A 12372-nucleotide genomic window follows, 5' to 3' on the forward strand; every position below is an offset into this window, starting at 1 on the left:
TGCCTCTCTAGCCTCATCTGTTTGAAAGCCTTTTGGCTCTTTCTGGCTCATCTAGCAAACACACAGTCATAAACACACACATACATGCACACATGTTGCTTCAGATTTAGTTATCTAGTTTTGTTGTTAAGCTTTTTTTCATGGCTTAGAGAGGCTCAGTCTCTCCACAGAGAGTACATGTGTGTCATATCTGGTCCCTTAATAGTCTGACTGTAGCTGCCTGTTACCAGCTGTCTATCAGATGGCCACAATGACCGGTTGGCTGGTTCTGGTGTGAGGGAGGAGGGGAAAACTCTTAATTGTTCAAAGACTATTTCTCTGTATTGGTTTTCTTTTTCTTTTTTGCAAAGTTTCTATTTTTGCATTATTTTGTAATTGAAAGAACTTCGTTATATTGCTGGGCTTTCATCATATAAAATAACACCTGACTTCAAAACACTAATCTTGCTACACCTAAGACTTGTTGCTAGGCAACCTTCAGCTCTTACTTCATCACCACAGTCTTATTATAGACCAGTATCGTAGGTGGTCGAGGGGCTTTTCCTCTTGATGTGTGTGCTGCATTAGAGTGTGAGACTGAAAAGATTTTAGAGACGAATGTTTGTGAGTCAAAATGACTGACCGATACAACAGAGACATCTCCTAAAGTCCTGGAAATTACACCTGTTTTTTGTGCACATACTCTAGCAAAGCTGGGAGCTGCTTCTATGTTTATCTTTCTGGGACAATGATTTTAACTCTGTTGAGACTCATTATAAAATAAAAGGCAAACACTTTCTCTGTTATTTTAGTCTGAGACAAAAACCAAACCAACCAAAAGCTCTTTTCCTGTGTCTTTGCGGTTGTCCTCTCTTCCCCTCTGAAAGTGAAGTTGGCAGATTTGCATTACGTACCCAAGTGCTGTTTGGCTTGGATAGAAAGGGACACGAGGTGGCATTTCCAACACAAACACATGATCATGTGTTCAGCCTGCTAGTTCGTTCCCTGTTAGCACAGCCTGTTAGTCAGGGCACAGGAACAGAGCACTGCTGCCAATCTGGCTTCAGCTGCACCTCTCTAAAGGGACATGACCCCCACAGCCAGATGGAGCCAGCTTTAGACGCGCACACACATATATCAAATAATATGCAATTTCAAAAACTGAATTTGTTATCTTTTACCAATTTGTCAGCCTAATATTGCTTTTTGTGCTGCCTGTGCCATCTCCCTTTCTGTCTTTTGTCTGTCAGATGTAAGGGCCCAGCGAAAAGGGAGACTGACACCATGGATACATTTGTGGACTCAGCCTGGTATTACCTTCGATACACAGACCCTCACAATCTAGTAAGGTATAAACAGCCTGCTTCTCAATTTCAACCATTCTTGACTCAGTGAATCCACCAAATGCTTTATTTTATTTATTTACTTTTCTTATTGCATCATTTTTTTCTCACTGTGTGACAGATTTTATCACAAATTGCACCGAACCTATTTTTAGCCTTTGTATAAATAATAAGGAAACAAAAAGAAGAAAAAGTTGCTAAATCGAACACACATTTATTCAGTGTAACATCAACAGGTTTCTTCTCTCACTTAACCATTTCAAAGATGCATATACCGCCTGTGTGCACACTCTCATACACGCTTACTTGCCCAGAAGATACATTCCCTGCTGGTAGGGATTTTGGCGCCATCGCTGTTACCTGCTGGGATAGGGGCGAATTCTTGAGCTTAACAAAAGAGATTAATTTCCCAGTGCTCTGACCTAGCTGTAAAGCTGCTTTAAAAGGAAGAGGGGCTGCTCTCCCCATCACTTTTCTTAGCAGGGCAGATTATGGCACAACAGAAAAAGCAATTACACTATTTATGCATTTCTGTTGGCCTGCTGAGCCTTATGCGCAGAGAGGGAAACGAAAATAGAAAAGCAAGACATGCTGAAAGTACCCGGTAAGAGGAAGGAAATGGAAACGCTGTGTTAGATGGAACTGTGTGTGTGTTTGTGTGTGTGTGTGTGTGTGTGTGTGTGTGTGTGGTTGGTATTAGTATTCCCTGGCTTCCCTGGCCAACAAACAGGTAACATTATTTCGGCTTTCTGGGTTCATAACTTTTTTCACGAATTATGTAGAGACACCATGAGAGGGAGGGTAAGAGGTACAGAGCTGAGCTATGGAGGGGAGTAATGAGTGGTGTGAAAGGTGACACACACAGATAGCAGCCTGTCATAAAAAGTATCATTACTATAGGTGGAATCCCTGCCTTTGCTAACCATCTCACTAATCACACTGCTGAGGCCACAAGGAAAACCCAGCCTCAAGTCATCTCAGAGTGCTGAAAAGCTGAAAAGAGAGAACATCTTTGGAGATTCATTTTAAGTAAACCTTAATTTAATATCTTTTTACTTTGTAAAGCCAGTGAGATACAGGCAGCTACACAATGCTTCTGTGAGCTTCATCCCATGATTGTTGTGTTTTAAGATTCAGTCTGCCCCCTAGAGGAAGTGTATATGCGTTTACATCATAACATAGCACGCAACCGTACTTTGAGTTGCTTAATGCGTGCCATCCTAATAGAAATGAGACATTGTATGTATGCACACCCTGCAAAACATGGTACCAAATATTAGAATTGAACCACAAAATAAATAATAGAAACTGGATCCGTAAAACTAGAAAGCAGGGGATTACATGCATAAGAGATGGCATGATAAGCCTAAAACTGTGCCATCAAATTCACTCTGTTTCACATTGTTTGTGAACTCATGAATGTGCAGCCATCTAAAATAACAAGGCTACAGAAATGACCATTTTACTAAACGTTAAAGATCTTGCAGTTTCCCATATTAACAGTTCACAACTTCTTTAAAGCTGCTTTTCCTTTCTAGGCCTTTTCAGCGCCACCTAGCAGATCACTGGCTGCCTGTGGACGTGTACATCGGAGGAAAGGAGCACGCTGTCATGCACCTGTACTATGCTCGTTTCCTCTGTCACTTCTGCAAGGACCAGGGTCTTGTGGCTCACAGGTACAGTACACAGTGCTTTGTCTGGTTTGCATGTGCATTTTCTGAGTGTTAATATACCCCATTCCTGTCTTTCAGGGAGCCTTTTTCAAAGCTGCTGGTTAATGGTCTAATAAAGGGCCAGACTTTTAAACTGGCAGACACCGGCCAGTACCTGAAAATAGAAGAAATAGACTTCACAGGTACACAACACCTAAATCTGCAGATTCATTGCCAGTCTGACGTGCAAAATATGGAAGAGGGGACGGCTTTTCTTTGTGTGGTTTGCCTATAAAACACCTTGTGAAAGACACAGATAAAACTAATAAGGAGTCCTCACAACACAACCTTTATTATTTTTGTATGTTGTGGCACTAGTGTATTACCTTATCTGTTGAGCTGCTGAAAGGGGGCCCTCTTTGTTTTGTGGCTTATAGCTTCTCACTGATGAATGACATGTTAATCAGATACTTGTGACACAAGTCAAATTACACGAAATCCTTTGAGACCCAAGATGTTTTTTAAACTGGATTCAGCCAAAGGATTTCTGGCTTCTCTCATTTGCTTCATAACAGTATAAGCATAGAATATTAGTGGGGGAAGAGGAAACTGGAATTGGCCAGGCCCTGCATGTATTTCTTTCTTCTCCCTTTCACTGCTTTTACTTACTGTTCTAATGGAACATTAACCAAAATGAAACCATAAAATGTGTTAATTGAAACAGGGACACAATTGATTTCAGTAATCAAACATAGTTAATTTAAAATTAGTTAAAATACTGAAATTGACTGAAAAGAGTATGCTGCTTAATTGGGCTATTTCTGACATCTGAATCCTAATCTTCCTCTAGATAAGGAGCCGGTAGCACTGGGTGGAGGTCGTATTGAAGTAACATGGGAAAAGATGAGCAAGTCCAAATACAATGGTCTGGACCCCCAAGAGGTAGTGCAGCAGTACGGTGTGGACACAGTTCGACTATACATCCTTTATGCTGCACCACCTGAACAGGACATCCTCTGGAATGTCAAGAGTGAGATGAGATTTTACTTTAACCACGACACTGACACTACTTATGTGTTCTTTATAACAATAACAAATGGAGAATTATGCTGGAGACAAAGGTTTTTTTGCAATAAAATTTTTTTCTGTGGCTGTCCACCACCTCAGCGGATGCCCTTCCAGGAGTTCTGCGATGGCAGTCTCGGCTGTGGCAGCTGGTGACTAAGCTGAGGGGGGCTCGGCAACTTGGAGATATCCCTAACTCCTCCCTTTTGAAGGAGAAAGAGCTGGCAGAAACCAGAAAGATCTGGGAGAACAAGAACTACGCTATTCAAGAGGTAGCGACTCCATAGCCTTAGACAGGCTGTGGTGCTGAATAAATTAGTGAAGATATCTCATGGCGTCATTATGTGCAGGTTGGATTTCGCACTAGTCCTGACCAGTAGGTGTCAGTAATGGGTTCATTTTCAAAATCTCAAGTGTTTGTTGAGATTCCATGAATTAGATTGTCAGTTTAACTTTTTGCTTGTGTAACCTTGATTTATTTCAAATTAAATTCCTCTAATTTGTTTTGTTGTTTTAACATGCAGTATTAAATAATTTTATTTACCCTTTTAACGCTGCAGTAGACTGTACTGCTGGCAGGCATCGCAAGATGTTACTATTCTCCATTGCATTGTAGTGTAAAGTAGCATGGTCCATATATGTCACTTACTGTATTATGCATCCTAACAGTAGATTGCCCTTAGTTCCACGTTTTCCATCCAATTCAACATCCATTGAAGCCTACAACCCCAAGAACAAAGTATAAGAGAAGAAGGGGATGAGATTGATTTTAAATCCACTCCGCCTCCTTTCACACTTTTATAAATAGCCTCCTTTGGCTGCCAAGTTTAATTTTCTCTCCACCCCTCAGGGACACTGCTTTTAAAGGACCTCAGGCTGTTTGCCATAAGCCCCCAAAGCCAAGGCTGTCCTTTGATCTGTCCCACAAAAAAGCCTGGGTTATTGACCTCCTCCCTACGGCCCTTCCCAAATAGGTTCTTCTTCCCGGAAGGCTAAATAGGGGAATGCTGACACGATTTGTGCTTTCAGCTGGTACACACAGAGATAACTGGAAAGAGTCTTGTTATTGTTTTCTAATGCTTATTTATAGTTAAACTTGCATGTTTGGAAGCAAAAATATTCCACTACACATTTGACTGATCTAAAAACATGTGTGTTGCCTTTTCAGGTGACATCTTACTTTACAGAGGACTTTCTTTTCAATGCAGCCATTTCTCGTCTGATGGGACTTACCAATACGCTGAATGTGAGTGCCCCTTTAAGTACCTTGAAAAAAAAAAAAATCACATTGATCTTTTATTACTAAACACATTGGAAATTTAATTTATACTACTACATCTGCGTGTTCAGAGTGCGACAGTCAAGGTGTTGCAGCACAGTGTGGAGTTTGAGGAGGCTCTGGCTGCTCTGGTCAGAATGACAGCACCCATGGCTCCTCATCTGGCTTCTGAACTTTGGGCAGGTAAAAGGCAAACTAATCACGAAGTAAATTACCCACTCATCTGCACATGTATACACTGTGTTTACTTTTAGGAAAATTAACAATTGGCAAGAGGAAATGCATATATTTGTTGTGTCTGTTAATTGTTATTTACAGTTTTAATGGGATCACCTTAAGGGGCGGCAGTGGCTCAGTTGGTAGAGTGGCTGCCTACCCACCATAGGTTCGCAGACACTTCAACCCCACACTGAACCCCCAACAGCCCATCCCCATCCCCAGCCATGCAGGGCCCGGTAGAAATTGGAGAGGGTTGCATCAGGAAGGGTATTCAGCATAAAAACAGTGCCCCTACAGTGGCATGGAGGACATCCCCTCATTGTTGATGACACACATACACAAGCGTTCTGCACACAGCAAAGAGAAATGTGGTTCCGGGAAAAACACATTGTCTAGCTCATAGTTAGAGTCAGGAAAACCTGACACATCATCACAGGGAGGAAGAGGTGTGTGTGTGTGTGTGTGTGTGTGTGTGGCTTTTAATAAGTGGCTTGTATGCATTTTGGTTGTGCATAATGTTGTGCTCTAATGTAGTTTTCAATCTATTTTACAAACAGGACATACAAGTGAGGGACATGTGACCTCATCTGCTATCAGTCACATTGTACATTTTACCCTCGGTGGTTGTTTGCAATTGTTACGCACACAGCACAGGACAGAGGAAGTTCACATCCTTCCCTTGTGCCTCCACTGAGACTTACACTGATAGTTAGGAAAGAGGGATGTTTGACCGTTTTTTTTCTCATCGTGAAACAAACCAAATTGGGTAAAAATTAACACAAAAGTTATCTCTGCCATTTTAACCAAAGGAATCCGCCATGTCTTTTCTCAAAAACAAACAAACAAATAAATTGGCTCCTTGGCTGTGATGGTGCATCAGTGACTAAACCTCAGCATAAGACCATCTTCTCAGTGTGACAATCGGTGTTGTACATCCTCTGTGTTTCCTCCTAGGTCTTTGCCAGGTGAAAAACCCCCTAAGCCCTCTCCTCAGAAAGGGAGGAGATGTCATGCAACAGTCTTGGCCAGCTGTGGATCCTGAGTATCTGCAGGTTCCTGACACTGTGGAGCTGTCCATATTGGTAGGATCACATTGACACAGAGACTCAGACATGGCTGCTCAATAGATTTGAACAATTAAGCTCTTCAGAGCTTAAAAAGTTATTATTTCTCTTAATTTCAAAAAGATCCTCTTTTGCTCAGCAACAGCACCTTGCTCCTTATCTATACACAACTTTGTAAATGGGTGAATGCACTTATTTTTGCTCTTGCATCTACTCTTTTCACTAATTTTCAAGAAAGCCTGTGATGAGCTTGTTTGTGTGCAGGTCTACTTTTGCATGTATGTATGTGTGTTTATTTGTCTGCTTGTCAAGTAAACTAAATAGACAAGTCGGTCAATAATTTAGCCAGGAACAGAGCCGCTATATTATTCGTGACTCACTGTTACTCGATCACTCTCATTTTTTCTGGCATCAGTTAGCCCAGCAGCTCAGTGGCTGTGTATGTCATCATTAGAAATAAGAAGTGTGTGTATGTTGGGATGTATGCGTACTCAAAGACAAGCTGACAGTCAAAGGTTATAGCCAGCTATGATGGGGAGGTTCAGAAAGTCATATTGAATCAGATCCAAGCTTTATGCATGCATATGATTTTACATAGATGAGTGTGGACACACACACACACACAGTCTTCCCACTTTCTCAGATAGTAGATAAAATGTTGACTCAGTTGACTCAGAAACTGTGACAGGTCATATCTTTTCAGAGAGAAATCTAATCCCCTCACACACACACTCACATGCACACACCCAAATGTATCTATGTATGTAGATTTAGGATAACGGTAAAGGCTGGGGTTCGGCATACACGAAAAAAGCAATTTAAGGTCCTCACAAGAATAGAAAGACTAAATATAACACCCTATATAACCCTTGTTCATCTCTCATATACAGTGTAAAATCCATTATTCCGATACATGCTCCAAATACAAACACTCATGGTGTGTGTGTGTGTGTGTGTGTGTGTGTGTGTGTGTGTGTGTGTGTGTGTATATATATATATATATATATATATATATATATATATATATATTTTTTTTTTTTTTTTTTTTTTGAGCTCCCAGAGCCCCATGATGATGCTGTTGGTTTTACTTCAGACCAATCTCTCTGTTGTGGGATTTCGCAACCCTGCTGTGAAGACAGCCTCACTCCCAGTGTCCTCTAATCATGTACTTGGTTTGTCCCAGAATGGGGCGTGCACGCACGCGCACACACGTACACACAAACCCTTTCATAAACACAGACGCATGCACACACTCTCACACACACAGACCCTCACATAAACACACACTCATACACACCCTCACATAAACATATGCACACAAAGACACATAAACACACATACCGAATTTCCAACCACTTCCAGACACATGATCACATTTGCCGTGCACACACACTTGTTTCTAAACATGCATCACTGAGAGCCTTTCCCCATACCTACCACTAACTATGTGTTTTCAAGAGTTCACAGTAAATGTAGCAGAGGTGGAGTCTGTTATTTTAGGACTTTAATGGCAAGAAGAAAGCATTGCACTCATCAACTGTACATCTTGACAGGGTAGAATTTTTATGAGACCTGGGAAACATTTAATACAACATTGTATTCAATTTTCCTTTTTTTGTTTCTTTATGTATCTCTTAATCCTCAGATAAACAACAAGGCTTGCGGGACAGTGACGGTGCCTCTGCAGTTGTCCAAAGATAGAGCGCAGGTGCAGCAGTTGATCCTGGAGAGTCCGCTTGGACAGAAGCTTCTTGGTGATCGCAGCATCAAGCGAGTCATCCTCTCCCCCAGAACTGCCCTCATTAACTTCCTCATTGACGAGTGATGTTTGAGTTTTCACCACAGCTTATGTAACCAGTAGATGGCTGTTAATTCCTGTCAATCTCTGACTCGGCACAGAGAGACAGAAGAAAGAAGTGGAATTTTCAAAAATACATTATGACAAGCAGAAAGTCAGATTACATGAAATTACATTGTAAATATGACATTTTGTTTATATTTTAATAAAAGACTTGAGGAGCGGTTAGTTTCTTCTGATTCCTCATCGCTATCTTTTTTTTAATGTTATCAAGTCAGTATCAGACAGTCTCAACAATCTCACATGAGCCCAAATACCACTTTAAATTTCAGTCATTATTCACATTACACCCTTTCTTACATAATATCTCTTTTAACATTGCACCCTGAACCACAACATCACACCTCTGGGTCCACCACATGCGTGTCTGCTTGATGTCTGTGCCGGGTTACAAACTCTAGCACTTTGCCTTATCGGCGTTTGTCTCCACCTCCAATTTTACTATTTAATCACCCAGCTTATCTACTCATGTCTACCCAATTCTTGCCTCTTCAAGAAACCTTTAAAATAACGGCTCCTTGTTTGTTCGGTATTTGTTTTTAAATGAGAGGTGCATTATAAATTAAAATTATTCTTGGTATTACACGTGTGCAATACAGTGCATGGGTGGCAAAAGAAAGTCTGTTGGAGGTAACTAAAGGGCCAGATGTGCTCTGGGATTTTCAATTCACCCCAACTCTCCATTGCTGCACAATGAACGATTCACTACTTTAGTGTCTATATCTCAACATTAGGCCAACATGACTCAGCCATTTGCACTGTCCTGGTAGAGATCACATGCCAGCAGCACTGAAATGTATCCATGTGTCCACCCACTGGGCTCTCTCTTTAAAGTCTGGATGAGTAAGTAGGTTTTTGATATGTACACGACTCAGTGCCCACGCCTGTAGTTCAAGACTTTTGGTAGCTGGATAATAAAAGAACGATTTTTGTTTGATGCCCTTGTGTGAATGAAAAGGAAGAAATGTGATACCCATGGTCATTTTGCAAGGTCAGCTTCTGTTTGAGGAAGTGCTTGTATTTTTCTGTAGCTTGATATCAGTTTGTAACTGATTAAAAAAGGTTGCATGTCTTTATTTGAGTAAAGTAATTCAATAAGGTTTTATTAAAACACCATGAATAAAATATGTGCAGACATGAGGATAAATTGCATTCTTTGCAGATCCCCTTAACCTTTTCCATATTTCTGTTCTGTATCTCTGACCATCAGGTGACAGGAAAAGGCTCACAGGAGAGACAGAATAACAGGAAGAGAAACCAGGAATAAGAGGAGGGGAGTAAAGAGCTGAATCTGTGTTTGTTATTTGCTGCATTGTCTCAAGCTCTGTGTGTTTTATCTTGCCCAGAAACTATCACAGCAAAACAGACAACAGAATGTGGATTTCTGAGTACTAAACAAAATAAAGAAGTGTTTTCGCTTACACCTCTATCCTGGCTCAATGAAAGAGTTATTAGATTTATAGGAGGTAGTATTTAACCTCTGATCTCTTCCTCTTTCTTGTTATTTCTCAAGCTGCCTTCACACCCTCCCTTTCACTTTGCTGCCTAGTGACAACATCTAATAAACTGGTCTGAACAATATGCTGAAGTTGCTGTGTGGAGGAAAATAGCAACACTGTAGCCATTTTTAAGGTGTATCAGCGAATGTTACTGAGACTAAAGTCACCATTGACTGACTAAGTGGTGACATCCATGCTCCATCCCATGCTTTAAATTAATAGATGTGTAGGATATTTCTAAAACAGAGATGTTGTAAGTGAGGTCTGAGCTCTCCTGATGCATTTCCTCTAATAATTTTGTCACCAACAGCGCCTTGAGTCACTTAACACTTTTCGGTAGCTCTGCAGTTTCCATGACGACTAGGATTATAGAATAGGCTACAATATTCTGATGTGACTGGCTTTCTCTTCAGACTACAGTTGTACTCCTCCTTACACATGAAATGCACAGCATGATTTGTCTTTAAGTTAGGAAAATCACTCCTTTTCCTCCTGTGAAACTCTCCTGGTGTAAAAGGAAAAAAGGGTGGAGTGCATAGCTGCCCCTAATCACCCACCATTGCGCTGCTCCAGTCCCTGTACTGGGCTGTTTATTCTCATAACGGGATGCAGTAATGCCACAGCTCATTATCTTAGAGGCTGACCTCAAGGTTGGTAATTTGGTCATCAGTGGATGCTTTTTGTGTGAGCTCACTGTATAAGCAGATTTTCACCAGTTTCACAGCTATAATTGTGTTGAGGATAAAGTTAACCTCTTGGCACATACAAACTCACCAAAGTTATTGACTTATTCACTGTAACTCTCCATAGTAACATTTTATAGGCGATGTGCACAGAATACACAAAGGTTGGACATGTTTCCTTATTCGAAGCTATATATATTTCTGCATATAAACTTGCATGAAAGTATCAGCTATTAGTAATTTGTATTATCTTCATCGACTCTTATCTGCCAGAGCTTTTTGGCAGTTTTTCAAACAAATCTTTTAAATCCATTTCCATCAGTGCAGAACAACTGTTGTGAACCACTTCAGCAGCTTCAAAGGAAAAGCCCTACAAAGTTAAAAGCCAACAATCTGTTTAATTTGACTTTTATGCAAATGTAGCTACCTAACACTGTAACAGACTGTCTCCTAATCAACAGTCCAAGGACAGAGAGTGCTGAATCTTGTTCAGGTTGCCTGTAGAGATAAAGTGTATAAATAACAACTGACATGATGCTTGTTTCCCACATTGATATTGTCTACATTGCTCACCATTTAAGATTTATTAAAAAACATATTACTGCATATTAACAATGTTTTATTACATATTATCAATTTCAAATTTTCCCACAATCTTTATTGCTGTCAATGAACATATATTCACTAATTTATAGATGGGCATGCCTTATAAACTTTCCGTTTTAATTACAGCATCAACAATGGCTTAGCGGCCTTCTAAACATACTGGCTCCATTAAGTTTTAACATAAGCAAGGAGTGATGTCAGACGGTGGATTCACAATCAGGCCTTTTCCCGCACACATTATGAAGTCATCCTACATTCTCCTAAGTGTGTCTCACATATTCCAACTAAGGTCAGGCCACAGTGTTAAGGGGTCAGTGTGTGTATGGCCAAAGCAGCAAGAATGTGTCACATCATTCAACCAAAACAGAGGGGCCATGGGCACTGTAAATAGCCCCTCTTCACCACAAGCCAAACGCATTGTCTGAGTGACATGGGTTACAATTCACCCATTTTATTTACACATGCAGGATAATCATAATCAAATGCAACTGTAGTGTGTGTCTATGAATATCCAAATGAATATCCACACGCTCAAAGCAAGGGGGCAAATTTGGTTTAAAAAGTATTTTAGTTATATTTAAAGCCATGCTTTTGGGAATTAATAACCACACTCACTGGCCACTTCATTAGGTACCCCTATTAAATCTAATACAAACAATATAGTAGCCATGAGTTTTACTTTTACAAGGTTATAATTTCTTTTTTTTTAAAGTTTTTAATTTGCAACTGTAAGAAAGGTGATGATTCTGCTGTGCATTTATTATTCAGGTCATAGTGGCTGGCGGAGGGCTATTGGAGTGCATTATATTAGGAGTTGGTTTCAAAGTTTTGGTCACCCTGTTTAAAATGAATGAGCGGGGCTAAACTTTGGAACCACCTCTTAATATAAAAATAAAAATAGAATTTATGGCAGAGCTGCTGCGTTGGATTGCATTAAATTGTAAAGGTGTACCTAATAAAGTGGCCAGTGACTGCATGTCATTAGTGTAAAAAACCCTTTAACTTTCCTAATCTGAAACAATTACCAAGATTTTGAGCCAAACTAAATTTTGAGGGGTTGTTAGGGGTCTGTTGCATGCTGGCCACACCTCTGTCCCCTATGTGCATTAGTTGCATCAAAGCAAA

General features: G+C 40.4%; 1 protein-coding gene across 2 annotated transcripts in view; it reads left to right on the plus strand.

The window, feature by feature from the left end:
- The window catches only part of lars2 (leucyl-tRNA synthetase 2, mitochondrial), a 29639-nt gene extending 21016 nt beyond the window's left edge, over positions 1–8623 (plus strand). For both annotated transcript variants that reach the window (XM_067511889.1, XM_067511890.1), the window contains 9 exons: positions 1230–1328; positions 2861–2998; positions 3074–3177; positions 3825–4004; positions 4142–4311; positions 5208–5285; positions 5390–5501; positions 6492–6619; positions 8247–8623. In XM_067511889.1, the coding sequence (XP_067367990.1) occupies positions 1230–1328; positions 2861–2998; positions 3074–3177; positions 3825–4004; positions 4142–4311; positions 5208–5285; positions 5390–5501; positions 6492–6619; positions 8247–8426 (1189 nt within the window). In that variant the 3' untranslated portion in view covers positions 8427–8623. The remainder of the gene's footprint in view (positions 1–1229; positions 1329–2860; positions 2999–3073; positions 3178–3824; positions 4005–4141; positions 4312–5207; positions 5286–5389; positions 5502–6491; positions 6620–8246) is intronic.
- Positions 8624–12372: the final 3749 nt, after the last annotated feature.

This window comes from Channa argus, chromosome 7 (genome assembly GCF_033026475.1).
Source record: "Channa argus isolate prfri chromosome 7, Channa argus male v1.0, whole genome shotgun sequence".
In the NCBI taxonomy this organism is placed as follows: Eukaryota; Metazoa; Chordata; class Actinopteri; order Anabantiformes; family Channidae; genus Channa; species Channa argus.